At 40.4% G+C, this 25,199-nt stretch overlaps 1 protein-coding gene across 4 annotated transcripts in view; it reads right to left on the bottom strand.

Moving 5' to 3' along the window:
- Positions 1–25,199, bottom strand: part of LOC124802124 (calcium homeostasis endoplasmic reticulum protein) — a 341,070-nt gene that overhangs the window by 122,399 nt on the left and 193,472 nt on the right. For 3 of the 4 annotated variants that reach the window (XM_047263126.1, XM_047263124.1, XM_047263125.1), the window contains one exon: positions 2,273–2,446. The exons of the other annotated variant lie outside the window; for it this stretch is intronic. In XM_047263126.1, the coding sequence (XP_047119082.1) occupies positions 2,273–2,446 (174 nt within the window). The remainder of the gene's footprint in view (positions 1–2,272; positions 2,447–25,199) is intronic. 4 annotated transcript variants of the gene reach the window in all.

The raw sequence follows: 25,199 nt of genomic DNA, 5'->3' as shown, positions 1-25,199 counted from the left end.
AGGTTTATGAGTTCCTCTCTCAAAACTTCTGGATTTGGAGGCAACAATTATATGAAAACCACTCTGTTGCTTTGAATTGTATGCTGTTGACAAGTTTACGTATTAAAGGTGGACGTAGTCATCTCCAACACACACACACACACACACACACACACACACACACAGGCCAAAGCAAACCAACCTTGCAATAGATCTGTGAAAACATTCAAATAGCTTGTTTGTCATAACAATTTAAAATGAAGAAAGGAATGTAGTTTTCAATATCCTGTCTCGATCAAGTAATTATGCATGGTGTATTAGCTAAGATTAGGAAGATCGGGCACGGCCTATTCAGAGAAAGCCAGATGCAGGACCAGCACTAACATACAGGCAACAAATGCAACCATGTTGGGTGCCATAACTTGAGAGGTGCCAAGTTTAAGTGAAAATCCAGAAAATTCCAGTAAACGTAAGTTTTACATCAACAGCTTATGGTTTTGTCTCCAGGCCAACAAAACATAAAAGCAGGAACTTGTTACTTAAATGACAATTATCCACACATTATCTGATACCTCTGCAAAGATTTCAGTTTTGTTCATGAGTCCGTTGACCACTCAATATCTAGGCCATATTTAACAGTGTTATTTTTATTTCACTTAAGACTTTTTCTTATTGTGTTAATGTTGTGCCTGAAGTGTGACTGTGATGAGTGCATATAGAATTTATTGTCGTTTTTGTGTAGTTGATGATTACAAAAGAGAAGGGAGGAATGCTGTGCCTGAAGTGTGACTGTGATGAGTGCATATAGAATTTATTGTCGTTTTTGTGTAGTTGATGATTACAAAAGAGAAGGGAGGAATGAAAGCACGTGCCCCCCCCCCCTCCCCCCCCAATAGAGAGACTGCCGAGCTTATGGGAGAATTACTATCAACAGTGTTGAAAGCCCTCACTCCGTAGAAGGTTGGAACTGTTCGCCACTAATCTTCTTCCATTTCTAGCCTGCAGCAGGTGGGGTGAAGTAACCATTCGTGTTGTAATAAGATGATACACCAGCAATCTTTTATTAGAAAAGTAACAAGCACATATTTCATTACAAAAATAAAAGGACCTCTGTAAAAGCCAGAAACAAAATGCAATCACAGATAGTGTGTATCGGAAAAAGTCCAAAATCTCAAAGCAGAACAAACACACTGGTGTCGACTCCTATAGCATTTAATAGATGATTTGAGTATACTAGCTACACATAACTTGATTTTCTGTGACAGTATAGGCTGTGAATTCACAATAACGTGCTTCAAAAAATTATCACCTTGAATGAACATCTCTGGAGGATGAGGATACAAGACACATGAATTATTTGTGAAAAAAATATTCAACATGAATTCGCATGATACCATCAAAACTGCAGAAAATATAGATGACCCAAACCTGCATGTCCATTGGGAACTTTCATCTCGAATGTAAGTGCAATGTCTCAGCCATTGTGCCAGTAAGACAGAGAGAGAGAGAGAGAGAGAGAGAGAGAGAGAGAGAGAGAGAGAGGGGGAGAGAGGGGGAGAGAGAGAGAGAGAGAGGGGGGGGGGGGGGAGAGAGAGAGAGAGAGAGAGAGAGAGAGAGAGAGAGAGAGAGAGAAGAATGGATAAATCTCACAGTCAGAAAGCAGGTGCCAGATTACAGTTCACTGGAAGGTTTTGTTATGCATTCAATCTTGGAACAATACCTACCCACCTGATACCCTTCACAAGTCAGAATGACTGAAGAAATTTAAGCAGTTCACTGAATAGCAATGCAAATGGCTGTAGATTTTATCTAATACACATGAAACTTAAGCAGATGTTCAAGAAGTTCCTATGGGAGCCTGTACAAGAACGGTATTAGAATTTAAAATTCCAAATATTTGTCTGCAAAGAGGATTTCAACATACATCCTTTCCTATAAACAAAACTCGTAAAACAACTACACTAATAAAAGTGGAGGAATCAGAGCACATAGATAAGTGGTAAGGTTGTCATTTATATGCACAGCATCTGTGAATGGAATGATATGGGCAAAAAGTAACTGTTACCAGTACTCTCTATCATAACCAATATGATGCCTCATGCAATAGTAATCTACATTCAAAATTCAATCAGAAAATTTAGTTGTAGTACATGATACATTGTACAATATTACAAACACAAATAACCAGATATGATTCATCTGAGAGTGTACAATTTCCAGGTAACAGCATATTAGAAAAGGTTGTCAACAATTTTATTCACAATTTCTGTACAACTTAAAGAAGAGCACTCACCTGGTGGAAAATTAACAGGAGGGTAGCCTGGTGGTGGCTGACTGAAATTAATTTCAGGAGGAGGACCAGCTTCATTCTGTTGGTGTGGTGGAGGTGGTGGAGGCGGTTGCTGTGTTGCTGCTAGAACCGGGATGTGTGACTGAACACTCTGGGCTGCAGCTAACTGCTGATGTTCTGTGAACAGTAACATTGTCTGTTAATACAAGAACCATCAAAAAGTAAGGTGAACATGTGGTCAGGTGAGTAAGTTATCTAATAACTTTCAATATAAAAAGTTAAATATGGAAGACCAAACAGGGTGAGCCAGAATATGCAACTGCAGCAAGGCTGACAACTATATGAACAGGGAAAATAGCCTTATGCTCTTGGGAATTGTTCCTTAAGTAGGAGGGACGGAAAATTGAGCAATGTTTTTGGGTTGGGGATAATTTTTTTTTTTTTTTTTTTTTTTTTTTTTTTTTTTTTTTTTTGGGGGGGGGGGGGGGGGGGAGTTATGGGTGAAGGAAAGAAGAACAGTCCTTCCATAATTCCAGGCATAAGACATAGAAACAACAAACAGAAGAAAAAAAATGCTAGTGGGGGGAAAAAAGAAAACAAAAAAAAGTTATGTAGATTATAGATGGTAGCAAAGTTGGGGGGGGGGGGGGGAGTATTCCAATCAACAACAGAGTCCAAAAGGAATCAATGGAAGCATGAGAGAAAGAAGAAAGCTGTATTTGTGATAGCGAAAAGAATTATTACTCAGGGCTACAGGAAATGATTGTGGCCATTCTGCTTGTTCGTACATGTCAACCCAGACACATGACTGACAAGTAGGATATTTTTACAAGTATCCTGTCACTTGTTTTTGCTGCTTAAATATGAGCATAGGTGTTAGGAACAGAATCTAGCTTTTTGTAGTGACTATTCTGGTCAGTCATAGCATAAAGTAGCGAATTGAGTGTGCCACAAAATGTAATTTTATGAATGTGATACCACTTTCAATCAACAACAGGTATTTGACACAGATCAAACAAAGTCCTCCACAATCGTCCAGGGTGACAAATGATGGTCTTCTCTTGCTCAAAACCAATGGAATGGATGGCAGAATAAATCTCAAGTTCAATCAGCATTATCAATCAGCATTATTAAAAAGCAACAGGACACAAAATGAAAATCCTGTCATGTTAATGACGGTGGTCTTCTAGCCACAAAAAGCACTGATGGATATTCCGTTAACAACACACATTATAGTCTGAAGCCACTGGTCAGAGGAGTGTGCGTGTGTGTTTATGTGCACATATGTGCCCTAATGAATTGCAACTTTGTTGTGAGCCTGAAAACTGACCCCAAATGTTTGTAAGAAACAAATTATTATTGTGCAGCCGCACCAATGCAGAATGAAGCAAATGTATACACATACTCAAGGTTTTTTTTGAGCGAAAAGTATGTAGACAAGCTTCTATGAAGTTTTACTGTGCTATAAATGATGCTGTTAGTGATTCTTTCACTTGTATGGACAACCGAATTTGTCTCTATGGAGTTAGCTGTTTGATAACACACTATGGTAGGTCACTTAGTGCATCAGAAGTATTCTTCTTGGACATGAATCATAACGAACATGTCCTGTGGGTCAATGAAAGATGTATTGTTGATATTCTAATATCTGCCAGGCTGTTGTCCTACTTGTGGAGAAGCAAAATGTTTCCCAAGAATCAACCAATAATATCATAAGATGAAAGCATTTTTCTCTCACAACTGTCTTGCAACACTGGCCATTCAGTGACCATTAGTTACAGCAGGACAGGTTTGGTGGAACGGCAGTTCGACAGGTGGGTTAGGTTGGGCAAAGGTTCTATCTATTGGATGGCAAAGGGAGAGAGAGACAGGCAGGAATAGGGGTTGAGGGTGTATGGCTACTGGCTCAGAGAGAGGCACCTGGATTGTTGCCTAGGAATGCAGGAGGGAGGGGTGGCAGGTTCATTGGCTGGGCATGTGATGCACAGGTGTTGAAGCTAGTGAGGAGTGGCGCATGGTGAAGTTGACACGTGGACACGAATTGGAAGGGTACGATAAGTCAGGGGGAAGGGGAAAGTGATGGGTGGAAGGTGTGGAGACAGTGGATTATCGGAGATTGAGGCAAGAATGATTATGGGAGCAAAGGATGTATTGCAAGGGTAACTCTCATCTGTGTAGTTCAGAAAAGCTGGTGGTGGGGGGAAGGATCGAGATGGGCTGGGTTGTGAAGCAGCCATTGAAATTGAGCATGCTGTACTCAGGTGCATGTTGTGCCACTGGGTGGTCAACTTTATTCTTGCTACTTGTTTGGCAGTGGTCTTTCATCCTTGTGGCAAGCTGTGGCAATTTGACTGTTACCATTCCTTCTGCACCAAAAATCCCTTCCTTACAGCCCAGCCATCAGTGGACGATGTATCTGCAGTGACAACAACTGCCTTGCCCAGTATGCTGAAGGTCTTACAAAGGCCTTCAAAGACAGGCACAACCCAACCCACCCTCCCCCCAAACCAAGTCCATAAACAAATTTCCCACACCATACCTTGAAATACCCACAATCGTCCCACCACCCCCAAGAATCAACTACAAAGGTGCATCCCCATTAACATCCAACAGCACCCTGGACTTGAACAACTGAACTATATCCTTCATCATGGCTTTGATTATCTATCACCATGCTCTGAAATGGAGGACGTTGTACCCAAGACCCTTGTCACTCCTCCTAAAGAGGTGTTTCATCACCCACCCTACTTACACAACAGAGTAGTCAATCCCACTCTCACTCCCGCTGCAACCTGTCGCCACAGGGATCATATCCCTGTGAGAGACCCAGGGGCCAGACCTACGAGTCCACACACACCCAGTACTTCCTACTCCAATCAGGTCACAGATTTATCCAACCCCATCTGAGGCCGGGCCTAATCTATCTAAATTATAGCTTAATAGCAGGTGTTCACTTTCAGATAGGTATTCTGTATTTTGCTACTGTTGTGTAATGCCGCTGCAATGCTGCGCACTCAAAAGTGAATGAATATTTTTTATTTTTTTTAAAAACATCACAGGAGATCCTAATATATCTAAATTATAGCTTAATAGCAGGTGTTAGCTTTCAGATAGGTATTCTGTATTTCGCTGCTGTTTTGTAATGCCTTATTTAGGCATTTTTGCATAGGCACTTTTTACTGTAAAGGTCTTTAGTGAAACCATATGCTCTCCCCATTTTATGCACCCTTTCCTCTATTGCAGACTTTCTCAAACCATTTTCTTTGATTCTCCCCCCAAGATATCTGAATTTTTTTACCCTCTTATTTGGCGAATATTTGTTTTGAAGAATTTTGGAGCATCCTTCACGTTTGTTACATATTTTTTTTTTTTTTTTTTTTTTTTAAAACCAGTTCCACTGGCTATTTCTTCAAGGAGATTTATTTGTGCTATAGGCAATGCCATATTTTTAGAAAGTATAGGAAAATCATCTGCAAATGCAAGACATTTGAAGTAGATCTTTTTGCTTCCTCTTCCTAACCTCACATGCAAGATGTAAAGTTCAATAAGCTTCTCATTCCAAATTCTTACAATTATCCCTGACATAATATTAAAAAGAATTTGGGATAGACCATCACTTTGTTGTACACCTGTTTTTGTTCTGAAAGGCTGTGAAATTTCTCCCATATATTTTACTTTGCAAACAGTATCTGTAAGTGTTTCATGGATTAGTTTTACCAGTTTAGACTTTACACAAAATTCTTAAATTATGTTATCTATAATTCCACTGTCAACAGTATAAAAAGCCTTCCTGAAATCCACAATCACAACTACAATTTCCTTTGAATTAAGTAATGTGTCGCAATTACTGACTTGAGATTAAATATTTGTTCTGATCATGACCTCCCCTTCCTAAAACCACCTTGATATTTACCTAAACGTCTGTCTAATGTTGTTTCTGTTCTGCTTGATAAAATCTTGGAAAATACTTTATATGCCACTGGCAGTAAAGAGATTCCTCTATAGTTGTTTAAAACCTGTTTATTATCTTTTCTGTGGAGTGGACATATCAAGACAACCTTCCATTCCTCGGATTTTTTCTGTTTTACAGATTTCTTCAAACGGTAAATTTAGCTCAAGTGCTATATTTGGCAAGGACAACTTCAAAAGTTCAGCTGTAACAGAATCTTCTCCACAATCTTTGTTGTTTTTGAGGGTTTTAGTTGCTTCTTCAATTTCTTCACTAGTTAGAGGTAAATCATCTTCCAAATTTTCATTAATATAGGAGAATTCCGGTTTATGACTCTGTTCAGGACACTTTAGAACAGGGCTTAACAACTGGCCGGTTTTGAGCGCAAGTACTCGCGTCTGCTAGGGCACGTGCTCGCGAGGAGGTGCAATGTTGCGGAGTAGGGCCTATTGAATTCGCGCCGACTGTGTAACGTTAAAAGTACTACGATCAGCTCTAACTGTCACTTTGCTGGTTAAGAATCATGTCAAGTCGCCATTGTGTAACCCCAACCATGCTTTCGCAGTTCAACCCCCATTGGGGGGAATTGTATCTGTTTACAGAAAAAGATGGTGTTGCAAAATGTTTAGTATGTCACAAAACGCTGAATTCTTTTAGGAAATTTAATTTGCAGCGACATTATATGTCGTACCACGCGAAAGACTACGGAAGTGGAAAATGTGATGGACCAGATCATGCACAGGAAGTTATTAAACTTAAAAGGAAGCTATCCGAAGAAGATCTGGATGACGAAGAAAAATCAACTGAGGCAGCTCTCAGAGTGAGCTACAAAATTGCTTTGTTTTTAGCAAAATCCCTGCGCCCCTTCACCGATGGCAATTTAATAAAAGAAGTTTGGTAGTTGCAGCGGAACATTTGTGTCCATTTCAAGTTGAACAGTTTCGGATTGTGCCATTATCTGACATGACCATTATGCGTTGCATACAGGATATGGCAGATGACGTCCAGAGCCAGCTTGCAAATATCTATAAAGATTTTATGGCGTATTCTCTAGCTCTGGATGAAAGTGTTGATATCACTGGAACAGCGCAGGTTTCCATATTTATTAGAGGTGTTAATAGAGATCTTCAAGTGAGGAAGGAGCTCCTCGATGTAGTAGCCATGAAGAACACTACAATCGGAGGTGATATTTTAAGTAGTGTTGAAGAAAGTGTTGAAAATATAGGATTGTCGTGGAATTCTTTAGTTCCAGTGTCTACAGACGGTGCACCAGCGATGACAGGGAAAAAATTAGGTTTCGTTGCGTTGTTGAAGGAGAAAATGCAAAAACTGACCGTGCCGAATGAAATAAGGGGCGTTCACTGTGTGATCCACCAGGAAAACTTATGTGCAAAGAGTATCACTCTAAAAAATGTGATGAGTGTTGTTGTTCGTACAACCAATTATATAAGGAAGAATGGGCTACAACACAGACAATTTAAAAGCTTTCTTGAGGATGTAGAAAGCCAGTATGGTAGCCTGCCTTATTACAGCGAGGTCCGCTGGCTTAGTCGTGGCGAATTATTAAATCGAATTTTTTGCCAATTAGATGAGATAAATATGTTCATGGAAATAAATAACATGTGTGTTCCTGAATTGAAAGAGCCTTCATAGAAATGTGATCTCGCGTTCTTAGAAGATTTAACTTGCCATCTGAATGCTTTGAACATTTCACTACAAGGTAAAGATCTGCCAATTACTCATTTCATAGATCGAATATGAGCTTTTAAAATGAAATTGACACTTTGGGTGAGTCAGCTGGAAACAGGAAATCTAGCTCATTTTCCTAAATTATCATCCATGCAAGATGTTCACAAAGACTGTGAACATTATTCACATAGTTTAGATGCCCTTAAGGAAGAATTTGATCAACGCTTTCAAGATCTGACAGCACTAGACAATGATTCTGATCTGTTCTCCTCTCCATATTCAGCGAATATTGAAGAGATTCGTCCTGAGCTGCAACTAGAAAGTATTGACCTGCAGTGTGACAGAGAATACAGAGACAAATTTCAGAATAAGAAAAACATTTTGGAATTTTACAGACACTTCCCTCAGGATATATTTCCTCATTTGCACAAACTGGCGGCTACAATAATATCAATGTTTGGTTCCATGTATGTTTGTGAATAACTGTTCTCTGCAATGAAATGTAACAAGACGCACCTGAGAAACGCATTGTCTGATCGAAATTTAAACTGCACGCTGCGCCTACGATGCACAAGAACAATTACTCCGAACATAGACGCAATTGTAAAGGGCAAAAAGTACAAGATAACAGAGAATCCCACACTTCAGTGACACCTTTTATTGTGTAACAGTTCACAAATTAATACGAATGTAGAGGCATACAGTAAGCTAATAAAATTGTGTGGCATGTGTACATTCTCCTTTATTTGTTTCATTTGTCACAGTAATAATTCGTGAGTGATATCCCTGCAGGTGGCCGCAGATATTTACATTGACTAGCGGTAGTGGGGGAAGCGTGCTCGCACTGCTCCGTGCTCGCTCCTTGCTGCTCACAGCTTGCTCCGCGAGCACGTATGTTGTGAACCCCTGCTTTAGAAGCTGATGAAAATATCTTGCTAGTATTTCACAATTTTCAATTTTACCATTTTGATTTTTGAAACAGACATTTGGAGTTTGGTACCCCTTCAATTTGTTCTTAAATTATTTTTTTTACAAACTTTTTGTCTATTTCCAAGACTTTCTCCCTTTCAGATGCTTGTTTGGTATTTCTGATTAACCTGGCTGTTTCCTTTCTTTGTTGTTTAAACTGATTACAATCTTCAATTTTCTTTGAGCCTTCCCATTTTTCCCCATTTTTTAGCCTTCTCTTCTGTGGCTTCCTTGCATATTTCATTTCACCTTATTTTACTTTTATTTTTTATTACCCAAAAGTTTTGTGTGCAGTATTATTAATTGCTTAGGATGTTTCCTGCCATTTTCCATGTGTAGCCACTTTAATTTCATCTTGATAGTTTTTAATTGATTCTTTTGTTATAAGACGTCTGTCTGTATTAACCTTTGTGACTTTCTTCGTTCTTTATTAGGTAGGAGTTTGACTTTAATTTTAAGCAGGGAATGATCAGAATCAAATTCACAATTCCACCATTAACTGAAAGGAAAGATATTCTCTCTGAGGTGGATTTAAATTCTGTTACACTTCCTATTATACTTTTATGAACATAGAAAGTTGTACCCAGTAATGGCATCTGATTCATAATTTTGATTGCTGGTTTCCCTTTGAATATTCTGTGGTTACACGTATCTACTACATTTTCATCTAGGAACCTTGTTTCTTGAGCCGCCTAAAATCTGAATTATGTTTTTTTGTAATAGTATTTCTAGCTCCTTTTGTTTACCCATCTTGATAAGAGAATTTACATTTAAAATGCCTATAAAGAACTTCTTTTTGAATTTTATTTTAAAAGGATTCCAAGGTTGCTCCGATTCAACCTTCCGATTACAGTTGTTGGGACTTTCAGAACCCTTGGTCCCAATGCATTGCATGATGCAATGGTGGATTTCTCTCTTGAGTTACCACCTCGGGTAGTGCATTCATTTTGGGGACTTCACATATTGCAATTGAAATTGTATTATGTACAAAGTACGGAGTTGAATTACAAGATATGATTGGACTGTTGTCATTATTTTATTTTTGTTGTAGTCTGTAGGTTATCAGAATATTCACGAGAATTATCAGGGATTAATTGTTAGAGTCGAGGATGAGGCCAAGTTTAAATAGTGTCATGATTTTCGATTTCCATCACTGGGAAGAGCTAACAGCTGACAGATAAAAACTGTCTTGTTTATAACTCAATATTGTAATTAATGATGTCTTGGATGCTTAAACTTTCCACATTAGTTAAACAACATTGTAATTGCTATTTTGCTTTCTGAAGGTGAAAAACTGGCTAAAATCTATTCTCGAGTACTTTTATATTGTGGTGAAAGCTGAATGAATCTCGGAAGTTATTGTAAGTGGGCAGAACAGTTCACGAGCAGTTGAACCTCAGTGACCGACATGCAGTGTCCTGGCTGGTAGGTAGAAGTGTTAACTGCTTCGCTTAATACCCACAATTCATGAAGACTGACACATTATGGTTGGACTTATAGCAAAAACAATTCCAATACATGTAGGTCATGTAGGTGCAGTTCACACTATTATCAGTAATAGGCTCAAGAACAGCAAAAGAAGTGAAAGACGGGCCCGGAAAGAGTTAATGCAACAACACAAGTAATCAAGACTCACAGCTTATAGACTTAAAAGAATGCTATGGAAGGAAGTGTGACCCTTTTCTAAACAAGATTCTAGCATTTGACGAAACTACGATTCACCATTCTGAACCAAAGTCCAAAAGACGATGACTTGTGGTAAAGTGACGCAGGCAGCAAGAAAAGAAATATTTGCATCAAGTATAAAAAAACAAGTTCATTGTTGGGAGAAGAGTATCTATAGTGGTGGAGATTATGTTGAGGAGCAGTAAAAGTTTCAGTTTGTAAAAATGCACAATTTTTTTATTACATCAGTATGTCTCTTTAATTATTGAATGTCCATCTTATTAAATGGTCTAGATGGTTTTGATAAAAAACCATAGGTTCGTGTCAAGCTACTTCAATCTTAATTGAGCACCAAAGTTAAGTGAGAAATCATGTGGCGCAGAACTGTGTATTAAGCCCTTTTATATGACGTTCTGGTGGTGGACATTGCCCGTAACACATAAACAAATAAATTTTTGACAAGTGGCCTGTCATTGTCAGCAACTGAATAAAGTGGTGAGAAGCTAATTTTCAGTATACACATACTGGTTGCAGGTTTTTTGCGTGACTTTATGACACTCATACTTGTTAATCACAGCAGTATGCCATATGCTCATAGCTTTCCGTAGACAATTTAATATCTTCCAGAACAGAATGCCACTTCATTGTGGAGGTGATAAGAGTAACAGTTTATCACATTACTGTGCACCCCCGAATATTCCCCTCCGATATTCGACCGTGGATTTCTTGTAAATTATGATTCTGAATGCAAATTAATGCTCTGTTATGTGACAATATTTCCCTGTTTTAGCTTTCATGACAGATGTTGTATAGAAGCCTTCTCAAAGGTAGGTAAACAAAACTAATTGATTTCAATTCCTGAAGTGCTAGGCACGTTCAAAACCAGTAAAAAAAGTCTGCAGATATTATTGATCTGCTCAATTTCTACTGAAAAATTTGCAGTTGCTCAAATACAGAGACACCAACTAATGTTTTCACAGCCCCTTGGTCTCTGTTGGAGACTTATTTTGGAAGCCTGAGGTTGCAGTCTCCAGTGTAGGCCTATGTGGTCCCACTACTGCAATGTCAGGATTCTGCCTGTCAGTCCTGCCAGTGCTGTTCAGTGTGAAGTAAGTAAATACAGTACTGTAAATTATACTATTCAACACAGCCTGCATAGAGAGAACTTTTACCTCACAAATATGATTTTTCATGTAAATAATTATTTATTTCCATTGTACTTTTTTTGTGGAATAGCCACGTGTTCTAACTGAAATTCTCTTAACATTCGATTGGGAGATATCCATGTTTTAGCTTTTCTTGGGAGTTTCGTAAAGAAGGTTGACATTAGTTTCTGGTGAGAGCTCTGACACAAATTGATTAGTCTCATACCATTTACATTGGTTCTTCTATGAGCTGAGTATTGTCCAACTACATTTCTTAATTTCTCTTCTCTGCCTATTTCTACACTGAAGTAGCCTAATAGTAATATGGTGTTTTTCTTTGGAATTTAGAATATTTCTGTTTCTAAAAGATCCCAGAATTTTCTTTTTTTGTGGATTTTTCCATTTTCTTCACTTATTGGTGCATGGCAATTAACAAGTCGTGTATCTTGTTTTTCCACTTAATGATAGGAAAGATATTCTCTCTGAGGTGGATTTAAATTCTGCTATTTCCTATTATGCTTATATGAACATAGAAAGCTGTATGCAGTAATGGCATCTGATTCATAATTTTCATTGCTGGTTTGTCTTTGAAGATTCTGAAGTTATAACTATCTACTACATTTTCATCTAGGAAACTTGTTTCTTGAATTGCTTCAAATTTGAATTTTGTTTCTGTCTGAAAGTATTTCCAGTTCTTTTTGTTTACCAGTCTTAATTAGAAAATTTAAATTACAAATATTTCTTTTTGAATTTCATTTTAGAAGGGTTTCAAGGTTGCTCCAATTCAACCTTTCGATTGCAGTTGTTGGGACTCCACAAAACCCTTGGTCCCAATGCATTGCAGATGCAACGGTGGGTTTCTCTCTCGGGTTTTCACTTTGTGTAGTGAATCCATTTTGCAGTCTTTCCATGCTGCAATTCCATACCTACAAAGTAAGGAACTGAAATCCAAGATAAGATCAGATTGTTAGTCTGAAATTTTAATTTCTGTTTGTGGTTCACTGCACTAGGCTCTCCAATTGGGAAGTAAATCAGACTTCCTCTTCCACCTAAGACACCAGTGGCAGGGTGTATTACCTCTCTAAAATTAAAGTCAAACTTCTACCTAATAACAAACGAAGAAAGTCACAAAGGTTAATAATATTTAATACAGAAGGGCTTATTATAACAAAAGTATCAATTAAAAACCATAAAGATGAAATTAAAGTGGTTAAACATTGCAAATGGCAGGAAATATCCTCAGCAATTAATAATGCTGCACAGAAAACTTTTGGGCCAATAAGAAAAATAAAAGCAAAATAATCTGCAATGGAATCTGCAAAGAAACCATAGCAGAGGGGGCTAAAAAATGACAAAAATGGAAATGTTCATAGAAAATTCAAGATTAAGATCAATTTAAACAACAAAGAAAGGAAACAGCCAGGTTAATCAAAAATACAAAACGAGCCTTTGAGGGGAAGATACTTTTGGAAACAGACAAAAACTATGCAAAAAATAATACCAAATGTCTGTTTTAAAAATGAAAATGGCAAAACTGGGTTAAGCAATACTGCAAATTGTGAAATACTTGCAAGATATTTTCATTAGCTTAGAAAAATGCAAGAATAAGGCATTACAACACAGTAGTGAAGGCAGAATGTCAATACAAAAATGAATGTCTGGCATTGACCTATAATTTAGATAGATTAGAAGTATTAGAAAGGCAAATTGTAATGGAAATATTATGACCACGAAACACAGCAGAAGGTTGGAAATTACGAAGTAATGCTGAAATATACCAAAATACAGAAAATATTTCAAATGTAATGAGAAAAAGAAGACTCATGTATTTTGGACATTTATTCGGAACACAAGACAGCAGATTAACTAATAAGATTTTAAAATATCTGTGGGGGTAAGAAGTCCACAACAAGCTAGCTCAATGAAGTCAAAAAGGATTTGTAAAGAAACAATGTAAAAACGGAAGATGTAAACAACAGAGAAGCCTTTTGGGAAAAAGTACTGAAAATGGAAGGATTCCAACATAGAGTAGCCTGGTTCAAAATGCTCTGAAAACAGAAAGAAGAAACATAGTGAACAGATGAAAGCACAGGGAAGAAAAGAAAAGAACAAACAATTAAATATGTTGTTTCTGATGAATTACAACCACTTGCTTACACCTTTCATATTTCAAGTATTTGTCAATGTGAGAGATGCTTACACTGCATCTTTGAAACAGAAACTTTACACCTGGATTGCTAGCCTTCTCAAAATGCTCATGGGCTTTGGACATAAATTCCATCCTGCTACAATAATGATTGGGACTTGGCAAACATTGTAGATTAAGAAACTTCCTGGCAGATTAAAACTGTGTGCCCGACCGAGACTCGAACTCGGGACCTTTGCCTTTCGCGGGCAAGTGCTCTACCATCTGAGCTACCGAAGCACGACTCACGCCCGGTACTCACAGCTTTACTTCTGCCAGTACCTCGTCTCCTACCTTCCAAACTTTACAGAAGCTCTCCTGCGAACCTTGCAGAACTAGCACTCCTGACAGAAAGGATAATGCGGAGACATGGCTTAGCCACAGCCTGGGGGATGTTTCCAGAATGAGATTTTCACTCTGCAGTGGAGTGTGCGCTGATATGAAATTTCCTGGCAGATTAAAACTGTGTGCCCGACCAAGACTCGAACTCGGGACCTTTGCCTTTTGCGGGCAAGTGCTCTACCATCTGAGCTACCGAAGCACAACTCACGCCCAGTACTCACAGCTTTACTTCTGCCAGTACCTCGTCTCCTACCTTCCAAACTTTACAGAAGTAAAGTAGATTAAGTCTGGCAACATAGTCGAGATACTTCCTGGAGGGACACAGAATTATCCTGCTAAATTTCCTTGATATTGTCTACATTATGAACAATTCTCACTTACTGTTTGTCATCTAATGATCAAACGCAAGTTTCAAGTCCAGGAACTAATGTCATCTTCATTGCAAATTATCCCTCAAAGCCTTCACTAGCACTATAAGGGAGAAGTGAACGCTTCAGTACATCCCTATGTCAGTGGAAAAGATATCACCAACCACAGCTGAATTTTTGATGGTTTTAGGTTCTAATCTCACAAGAGCCTAAAATGTCAATTCTTATGTGACGGAGCTACAGCAGTTCTGCTTGCTGACGGTGGCAAATAATTCATGTTAAAACCATCCACCTGACATGAGAAAGCTGTTATTCAACTTCATTTCTTTGATAACACTCACCCCCTACACGGCACAGATATTCAAGCTTCCTACCTTCCCACTTCTACCAAATTGCCACAAACCTTTGCACCAACCTCCTCCTTCCTGGCACATTTTACCCATAGTAGTGCATTACATACTTAGTATTCCTCACGTAACATGCTGCAAGGATACTGGTTACAACATTGTTCTTACTGCCTGGTGTACACACTGTTTATAGAAAATATTTCATGCTGAAGGTGAAACTATTTTAAGTAATATGATGTTTGTCAATGTGAGGTTATAAACATCCACTGCAGATTATAGGCACGATCCATCACAATCACCTGGGTTGACGCTGGGTAGTGTAAGGTGGACTTAGGATGATGGGGCAGAAATTGTTCTTATCAGGATGGGCAGCCACGAGCTGATCATGGAAACGTTTTGCCGAGGTTTTGCTGTTACTGGCAGGTTATAAAATGTATTATATCACATCTTTTTAGAGCTAGTCAGCAATGACGATCAGTTCTGTGATTGAATCTTGGTCAGGCACGAATATTTTGCTTGGTTAATATTGGGTCTCAATCCACATCCAGAACAAAACAGTTCATCATATCATTTAAATTAGAAACAAATGCATGGTTACCTATTCATTAATAACTTTCATTTATAATGTCACTCTATGTTAGGTAACTACTGCAATGAGTGGTTTTTGAACTGCACATAGATCAATGTGTCATCATGAAGATGTCGAAATTACTAGTGACTCATTGTCGACAGTGAGGTTTTCATAGAGCACTTGATGATTTTAATCACATGAATGATGGTTAATAGCTGGTTGAAAATATATTAGGGGAAAAGATTTCAAAACTTACATATGTGTTAGAATATTATGAAAGTAAAAGTTGTTACTTACCATATAGCGGAGATGCTGGGCCAAGGATAGGCAATAGGCACAACAAAATACTGTCACAAATAAAGCTTTCAGTCAGCAAGGCCTTTGTCAAATATAGATGACGACGATGACAACACACACACACACACACACACACACACACACACACACACACACACACGACTGCAGTCTCTGGCAACTGAAGCCACACTGCAAGCAGCAGCATTAGTGCATGATGGGAGTGGCAACTGGGCAGGGAGGGGGAGGGATAGTATGGTAAGGGTGGCGGAAAGTAAAGTGCTGCTGGTTAGATGGTAAGCAGGGGAGAGAGGGGTGGGTGGTAAAAGTCGAAAAAGAGAAAAGTAAACAGACTAGATGTGATGGTGGAATGACGACTGAGTAGTGCTGGAATGGGAACAGGGAAGGGGCTGGATGGGTGAGGACTGTGACTTACGAAGGTTGAGGCCAGGAGGTACGGGAACATAGGGTGGATTGCAGCAAAAGTTCCCACCTATGCAATTCAGAAAAGCTGGCATTGGTGGGAAGGATTCGTATGGCACAGGCTGTGAAGCAGTCACTGAAATGAAGGATGTCAAGTTTGGCAGTGTGCTCAGTAACAGGCTGGTCCACTTGTTTTTGGCCCCAGTTATCAGTGGCCATTCATGCGGGTGGACAGCTTGTTGGTTGGCTTGCCCACATAGAGTGCAGCACAGTGGTTGCTGCTTAGCTTGTAGATCACATGACCGGTTTCATAGGTAGCCCTGCTTTTGATGGGATAGGTGACGTCTGTGACCAGACTGGAGTAGGTGGTGGTGGGAGGATGTATGGGGCAGCTTTTGCTTCTAGGTCCATGACAGGGATATGAGCCATGAGGTAAGGAGTTGTGTAAGGATGGACGAGTATATTGTGTAGGTTTGGTGTACTGCGGAATACTACTGTGGGAGGGGTGGGAAGGATAGTGGGAAGGTCATTTCTCATTTCAGGGCACGACGAGAGGTAGTCAAAACTCTGGCAGAGAATGTAATTCAGTTGCTCCAGTCCTGGGTGGTACTGAGTTATGAGGGGATGCTCCTCTGTGGCTGGACGCTGGGACACTGGAAGATGGTGGGAGACTGGAAAGATAAGGCATGGAAGATTTGTTTTTGTAGAAGGTTGGAAGGTATAATTACAGTCTGTGAAGAGTTCAGTGAGAGCCCCGGTATATTTTGAGAGGGTGCACTCATCGCTGGAGAAGTGATGACCACAGGTGGCTAGGCTTGGTATGAAACGGGTGGCAGCTGTCAAAGTGGAGGTATTACTGGTGGTTCACAGGTTTTATATGTCCTGCCCACTATCCTACCCACCTCTCTGACAGTAGTATTCTGCCATTGCTGAACATACACAATATACTCATCCATCCTTACACAGCCCCTGCTTCAAACCCCTTACCTTGTGGCTCATATCCCTGTAATAGACCAAATGCAATACCTGTCCCCTACATCCTCCCACCACCACCTACTAAAGCCCAGTCACAATTATCGCCTATCCCATCAAAGGCAGGGCTACCTGTGAAATCAGTTATGTGATCTACAAGATAAGTTGCAACCACTGTGCTGCATTCTATGTGGGCATGACGACCAACAAGCTGTCTGTCTGTGTGAAAGTCCACTGACGAACTGTGGCCAAGATACAAGTGGACCACCGTGTAGCTGAGCACACTCCCAAACATGACATCCTTCATTTTAAGGACTGCTTCACAGCATGTGCCATATGGATCCTTCCCATCAACATCAGCTTTTCTGAATTGCTCAGGTGGGAACTTTCCCTGCAATACATCCTACATTCCTGTAACCCCCCTGGCCTCAACCACCATTAATCACTGTCCTTACCCATGCAGCCCCTTCCCTGTTTCCACTGAAGCACTACACAACTGTCATTCCACCATCACACCCAGTCTCGTTACTTCTCTACTTTTCCACTATTTCCCCTCCCACCCCCCCTCTCCCCTGCCAACCCTACCATACTATCCCCCCCCCCCCCAAAAATCTCCTCCTTACCCATACCCAGTCATCACTCCCATCACACACTGGTGCTGCTGCTCACAGTGTGGTTTCAGTTACCTGAGAAGGCAGTCATGTATGTGAGTCACGTCTGAGTGTGTGTGTGTGTGTGTGTGTGTGTGTGTGTGTGTGTGTGTGTGTGTGTGTGTGTCATGTATTGTTGACTGTTGACGAAGGCCTTACTGGACGAAAGCCTTTTTGTTGTGCCTATCTGTGACTCGGCATCTCTACTATATGGTGACTTGCAACTTTCCTTTTCGTAATACTGTTTCATTCCATCCTGGATTTTCCACTATTTGGTGTGCTAGAATTACAATCACTATTTGCGTCAAAACCAGTGAGAATTGTAAAACATTACAAATGTCACTTCTTGTAACAAATTTGATTTTATAAGCGTTAAGAACTGTCTCAGGTATTTCCTGATGTCTGTAGTATCATAGTATTAATTTATATCTGAAGTTATCATCATACAAAGCAGTATTTTCTGGTCGTCACTAACGGTAACGATTTTGTACAGTCAAATGACTGTACCAGAACAAGATTAGAGGACCCACATGGCAATTACGTTATGTGGGCTCCACGCAAATCATGCAAAGCGCAATTTGGATCGTTCAGATACTTTTGAGCATGGGAGGACATAGGGGGAAGCAATATATTGGTCAACCCTGCTAGGAACTAGTTCAAATTCAAATGTGTGTTACATCTTATGGGACTTAGCTGCTAAGGTCATCAGTCCCTAAGCTTACACACTAATTAACCTAAATTATCCTAAGGACAAACACACACACACACACACACCCATGCCCGAGGGAGGACTCGAACCTCCGCCGGGACCAGCCGCACAGTCCATGACTGCAGCATCTTAGACCGCTCAGTTAATCCTGCATGGTAGGAACTAGTGCTCTTGGCGTTTTAACAGCATATCACACTGTGATCTTTCACAGTGTGTGCCAATGGAGTTGGCTGAGCATCCCCATGACACTTTCATGGTTAGTACTAACTGAAATTGTAACGAAACACACTGTTCTTCTCTGAATATTCTCTGTTTCGTCTGCCAATCCTATGATATGGATCCCAGACTGAGGAGTCAAATGTGGGTTTTCTAAGGCAAGTCTATTGTGGATGGTTTATATTTCCTGGCAATTTTTCCATTCTTAGTCGGGCACCTGGCTTACTTGCAATTAATTTTATGTGGTCATTCTACATTAACTCACTCTGTATGCATACTCCAGATATTTTGTGGATGCGACTGCTTCCAACAACTGTTCTGCAATTGTGTATCATACAATAACTGGCATTTCTGCCTATTTATGTGCAATGTGTTATATTTGTTCATGCTGAGGGCCAACTGACAATCCCTGCACCAACCATTGATCCTCTTTAGGTCCTTCCTGCATTTCCCAACTTTCTAGTGGTGAGACTTTTCTGAACACAGCAGTATCACCCAGAAAAAGCGTCATGAAATTCCTGGCACAATCCACTAGGTCATTTATACATATTGTGAAAAGTAACAGTCCCATAACTCTCCATTCGGGTATCCCCTAAGTTACTTTTGCTTCTGCAGATTTCTCTCAATTCAGAATGACATGCTGTGTTCTGCTTGCTAGGAAGTCTTCAATACTATCATCCAGCTGATCTGACATTACATACACTAATTTTCTTCATTATGTGGCAGTGCTGAACTGCAATGTATGTCTTCCAGAAGTCAAGCAACACCGTATCAATGCGAGCACCAATACCTATTATTACCTGGGTCTTGCGAACAAACAGAGCAAGCAGGGTGTGATACGATCATTGTTTATTGAACTCTTGTTAATTCCTACATAGCAGATTTTCAGTCTCCAAAAACATAATACGTAGCATAAAACACATTCCAAAATTCTGTACGTCTGTTCGACGACCTTTCTTGAAAACTGGAATGACCTACATGTTTTTCCAAATACAGGGTGTACATAGTCCAGGAACACTTTCAATTATTTACTGTACAAGAACCAAACACTGTACAGATATCAAACATATGTTATTTTGAAGAGAAACCCTGAAAGTTTTTTCTAATGTAAACCGCCACAGCGTAGTTTGGTAATTTGTTGATAGTCAGCGATAGTTGCAGAGTTCAGGTGTGGAGCGAGCTTTCTGTGTGTTGGAGTTTGACAAAAACAAGTTGCTACAGCTATTCAATGGATGTTTAGTACAAAGTACAGTAAGAAGCCACCAACAAGGAAGGCCATTTACCACTGGTACAACAAATTTGTTATGACAGGTTGCTTGTGCCCAGCAAAGAGAAGCGGATGTCTCAGTGTGAGTGAAGTGAATGTGGAGCGCATCCAAGAGACATTCAAAAGGAGTCCAAAGAAATTGGTGCGTCACGCATCTCGTGAGCTCGAAATGGCTCCTATGGGACTGTGGAAAGTCCTGCGACAGAAGCTGTCTATGAAACCATTCAAATTGGAGCTAGTGCAGAAGCTCAATGATGGCGACAAAGACAAGCGTTTTGAGTTTTGTTCGCAGTTGCAACAACTGAATGAGGATGGGGATAGCATCGTTGATCACTTAATTTTTAGCGACGAAGCCATTTTTCACACTAATGGGAAAGTGAACAGGCATAATTGTCGAATCTGGAGTACAAAGTATCCATACGAATGCGTTAAATTTGAGAGTGATTCCCAAAAAGGTAAATGATTTTTTGTGCCTTGTCACGTCGAAAACTGTACAGGCCATTCTTCTTCGCTGAGAGCTCTTTCACTGGATATTCCTACTTGGACATGCTGCAGCAATGGCTGATACCTCAAATGCAATTGGACTCTCCGTTCATCTTTCAGCAGGATGGGGCTCCACCCAATTTTCATCATGAAGTTTGTGGGTACCTGAACATGGAGCTGCCGCATCGATGGATCGGCCGTGCTACAGAAGCGGACAGCTGTTTTATGAAATGGCCTCCCCAACCAACAGATCTACTCTGTGCTACTTTTTTCTGTGGGGACACATTGAAGATCTAGTGTATGTACTGCTTCTACCATGTGATGTACCAGAGCTCCAGGAGAGAATATGGGCAGGGGCTGCCACAGTCGACGATGCCATGCTGGGATGGGTATGGTAACAATTCGATTACCGTATTGAGGTCTACCGGGTCACTCATGGTTTGCATATCGTATATTTGTAAAAAAAAAAAAAACTTTCAGCATTTCTCTTCAAAATGCTGTACATAAGGCATTTGTACAATGTTTAGTTCTTGTGCAATAAACAATTGAAAGTGTTCCCAGACTTTATGTACGCCCTGTATTATGAATGCTTCCCTCTTCTAATGATCTATGGTGCACTGCTACCAGGAAAGGAGCAGGTTCTTTTGCATACTCTATGTAAATCTTGTTGGTATCCTGCAAGTTTCGATGGCCTTTCTTACGCTGAGCAATTTCAGTTGCTTTTCTATCCCACAGCCACTTACTTTCGATATTTGTCATTTTGATGTTCATGTGATGATTTAAAGAAGGAAATACAGTTTTGAAAACAACTTTTAGTTTTCAACCTTCTCTGTGCCATCCACCATTACAATGTCATTATTGTCACATAGTGTCTGGATTGATGGCTTTGATCAGCTTTACTGATTTAGCAAGACTAAAACTTCTTAGGATTTTCTGTCAAATCAGTAAATAGAATTAACTTTTAAAGTCATTGAAAGCTTCACACATGACAGTAATGCTAATTTTGGCTTCATTCACGTTTTATTTCATCTGTAAGGATTTGTCTACATTTAAATTAGCAGTGAAGCTCTCCTTGCTTTGTAAGCAGCTTTATACCATAGCGGGTCTTTCCTGTCCCTCAGAGCTTTGCTCAACACACACCTGTCTAAAGCATAGTGTACAATATTCTTGAACATTGTCCATTGATGCTCAACACTGTTAGGGCTGGAGATGAAATTTTCATGCTGACGACTCAGGTAATCAGAAATTTGTTTCTTGTCATTCTTCTTAAGCCGAAATATCTTCCCACCTTTATCGTACTCATGTTTCTAGCTGTTTTCAGTGATGCTGTAATGGTCTTATGACCACCAATTCCCTGTTCTATGCTGAGTCCTCAAGTTCTGGCCTAGTGGTGACCAGGAGATCTAATACGTCATTTTCACGAGTCAGTTCTCTGATTTTCTGCTGTAGAAATGTTCCACCCTTATTGTTACTGAGACAGGGGGTCTACAAAAGCATCCAGTGACTTCTCCTTTGAAGGCATTACCTACAAACAAATCCACAGTACGGCTATGGGCACCCGCATGGCACCATCCTATGCCAACCTATTCATGGGCCATCTAGAGTAATCCTTTCTAAAAACCCAGAATCCCAAACCCCTCACCTTGTTCAGATTCATTGATGACATCTTTGCTATCTGGATTGAAGGTGAGGACACCTTAATCACATTCCTCCAGAACCTCAACAACTTCTCCCCCATTTGCTTCACCTGGTCCTACTCAATCCAACAAGCCACCTTCCTAGATGTTGACCTCCGCCTCAGAAATGGCTACATCAGTACCTCCGTCCATATCAATCCTACTAACCACCAGCAATACTTCCACTTTGACAGCTGCCACCCATTTCATACCAAGAAGTCCCTTCCATACAGCGTAGCCACCCGTCGTCATCGCATCTGCAGTGACGAGCAGTCCCTCTCTAAATATACCGAGGGTCTCACTGAAGCCTTCACTGACCATAATTATCCTCCCATCCTTGTACAAAAACAAATCTCTTTCCAGTCTCCCACTACCTCCCAAAGTCCCACAGTCCGGCCACAGAGGAGCACTCCCGTCATAACTCAGTACCATCTGGGACTGGAGCAACTGAATTACATTCTCCGCCAGGGTTTCGATAACTCTCATCATGCCCTGAAATGAGAAATGTTCTACCCACTATCCTTCCCACCCCTCCTACCATGGTATTCCACTGTCCACCAAATGTACACAATATACTCGTCCATCCTCACACAACCCCTGTCCCAAATTCCTTACCTCATGGCTCATACCCCTGTAATAGACCTAGATGCATGACCTGTCCCATACATCCTCCTACCATCACCTACTCCAGTTCAGTCACTAATATTATGTATCACGTCAAAGGCAGTGCTACCTGTGAAACTAGTCATGTGATCTACAAGCTAAGCAGCAATCACTGTGCTACATTTTATGTAGGCATGACAACCAACAAACTGTCTGTCTGCATGAACGGCCATCGACAAACTGTGGCCAAAAAACAAATGGACCACCCTGTAGCTGAACATGCTGCCAAACATGATACCCCTCAATGACTGCTACACATCCTGTGCCATATGGATCCTTCCCACCAACACCAGCTTTTCTGAATTGCGCAGGTGGGAACTTTCCCTGCAATACATCCTACATTCCCGTAACCCTCCTGGCCTCAACCTTCGTTAGTCACTGTCCTCACCTATCAAGCCTCCTCCCTGTTTCCATTCCAGCACTACACAGCCATCATTTCACCGCCACACCTAGTATTTTAATTTCTTTTATTTTTATTTCTCTCCTTTCCGCTACTTACCCCCTCCTCCCTTCTCTCCTACCCTCCATCTAAAGTGCAACACTTCACTGTCCGCCACTCCCACCATACTATCCCTCCCCCTCCCCACCCCAGCCTCCTCCTTACCCCACCATTGCTACTCACAGTGTAATTTCATCTCTCTGAGGCTGCAGATGTGTGTGCAAGTTGCGCTTCCGTGAGTTTGTGTGTCTACTGCTGACAAAGGCCTTAATGGCCGAAAGCTATGATTGTGTGAATCTTTTTATTGTGCCTATCGCAGCTCAGCATCTCAGCTATATGGTGAGTAGCAACTTTCCTTCTCTCGTATTGTTACACTCCATTGTCAATCATAAATGTGACAAGAGAACTTGTGTACACACTGTCATGTATCTCAATGGATCACTTCATGACAAGAATAATCATCGATATCTCGTATGTCGGCAGGACTGGCATACTTCACAGTGACACCCTTCAAACACTCGACAGATATCATGAGACACAAACTTTGAAGATTTATCTTGTAGTGGTTGTTTGCAGCCACAAATCCCAGCTCATGTCCACTACCTCCAATTATGATTCATAGGTACCCTCAGGAGAATAGGACAGCACTGCATACTACGTTCTTGATGAGATATATTGATCTGGACAGCTTGCAGCCATTCCACGTAATAAATTTGGTCCCTAGGCAGCCGTTATGAAAACAGATCAATTTGTGCAGAATTGTGGTGCGAGTAGAATGTGGACATGGGAACACCTGGAATGGAAGCAGGATTAATGTCTAGGGTTCTCTTCACTGATTAGAGCAGGATTTTTCTGAAACCTGATAATCATCACAGAAGAAGGTAGAGATGGCCAGGTATCATAGTGCATTTCAAACATGCAGTCCCAAAGATTCTGGAGAGAGATAGGTCAGTATGCATTGAGTTCCCATCACGCATAGATACTGTTTCTTTCTCACGACTATCAATTGTAATTTGAAAGCTGTGCAGTACTGGAACAGGACCCTCCAACCTATTATCCAACCCTAAAGTTAATATTTGATGACATGTTTATCTTTCAAGTCTATAAGGCATTAGCACATCATCCTTAGTCCATGAACACGTTCCTCCAGGATGCAGAAATCAGCTGCAGTACTCCCACCATGAATCTGATTGAGCATGCTTGGGACTGAAACTTAGCAGCATGATGTCACAGGAATTCTCATTACAGATTGGATGACTTCAGGAAGGCTACTGTCAAAGAATGGGGCAAGTTTTAGCAGCAATGTATTGAGAATCTTGTTTGAAGACATGCATCTGGTGCAAAATTAAGAACTCGCTAATAGCATATGTGAAAGAAATCTGGTTGGGAATACTGATGAAGGAGAGACTAGTGTACAAGGGCGGTCTGAAAAGTTCTTCATCTGATACCGAAAATGACAATTTCTGCTTTCAAAGAAGTCTTATTTTTCAACACAATCTTCTCTAATACAAATAAATTTCATCCAGCTGTGTTCCAATGTCATTATCCACTCTCTAGAGGACTCCCCCTGAAGTGCTGCAAAGAACCCATCTACAGCCTCAGTGGCTTCTTGATTTGACAAAAGTGCTGACCAGCAATGAATTTCTTAAGTTTTGAGAGTAAATGGAAATCTGAGGGAGCCAAATCTAGGGTGGGTGTTCCAGCACTTCATAGTGCAAATCATTCAATTTTCCCACTGCCAAGTCATTTTTGTGGGCAGGTGCATTGTCCTGATGGAAGATGTTTTTTTCCTTCTTTAAGCCACGTCAGTTTTCACAAATGCTTGCCTCCAGTTTTGTTAGAAGTTGAGATAGTGCTCTCCAGTTACAGTTTTATATTTTTCAAGATAGTCAGTCAGCAAAATTCATT

Source organism: Schistocerca piceifrons, chromosome 1 (genome assembly GCF_021461385.2).
Source record: "Schistocerca piceifrons isolate TAMUIC-IGC-003096 chromosome 1, iqSchPice1.1, whole genome shotgun sequence".
Lineage (NCBI taxonomy): Eukaryota > Metazoa > Arthropoda > Insecta > Orthoptera > Acrididae > Schistocerca > Schistocerca piceifrons.
The sequence above is the reverse complement of the archived record's forward strand: the minus strand, read 5'-3'. Positions and strand labels throughout refer to the sequence as shown.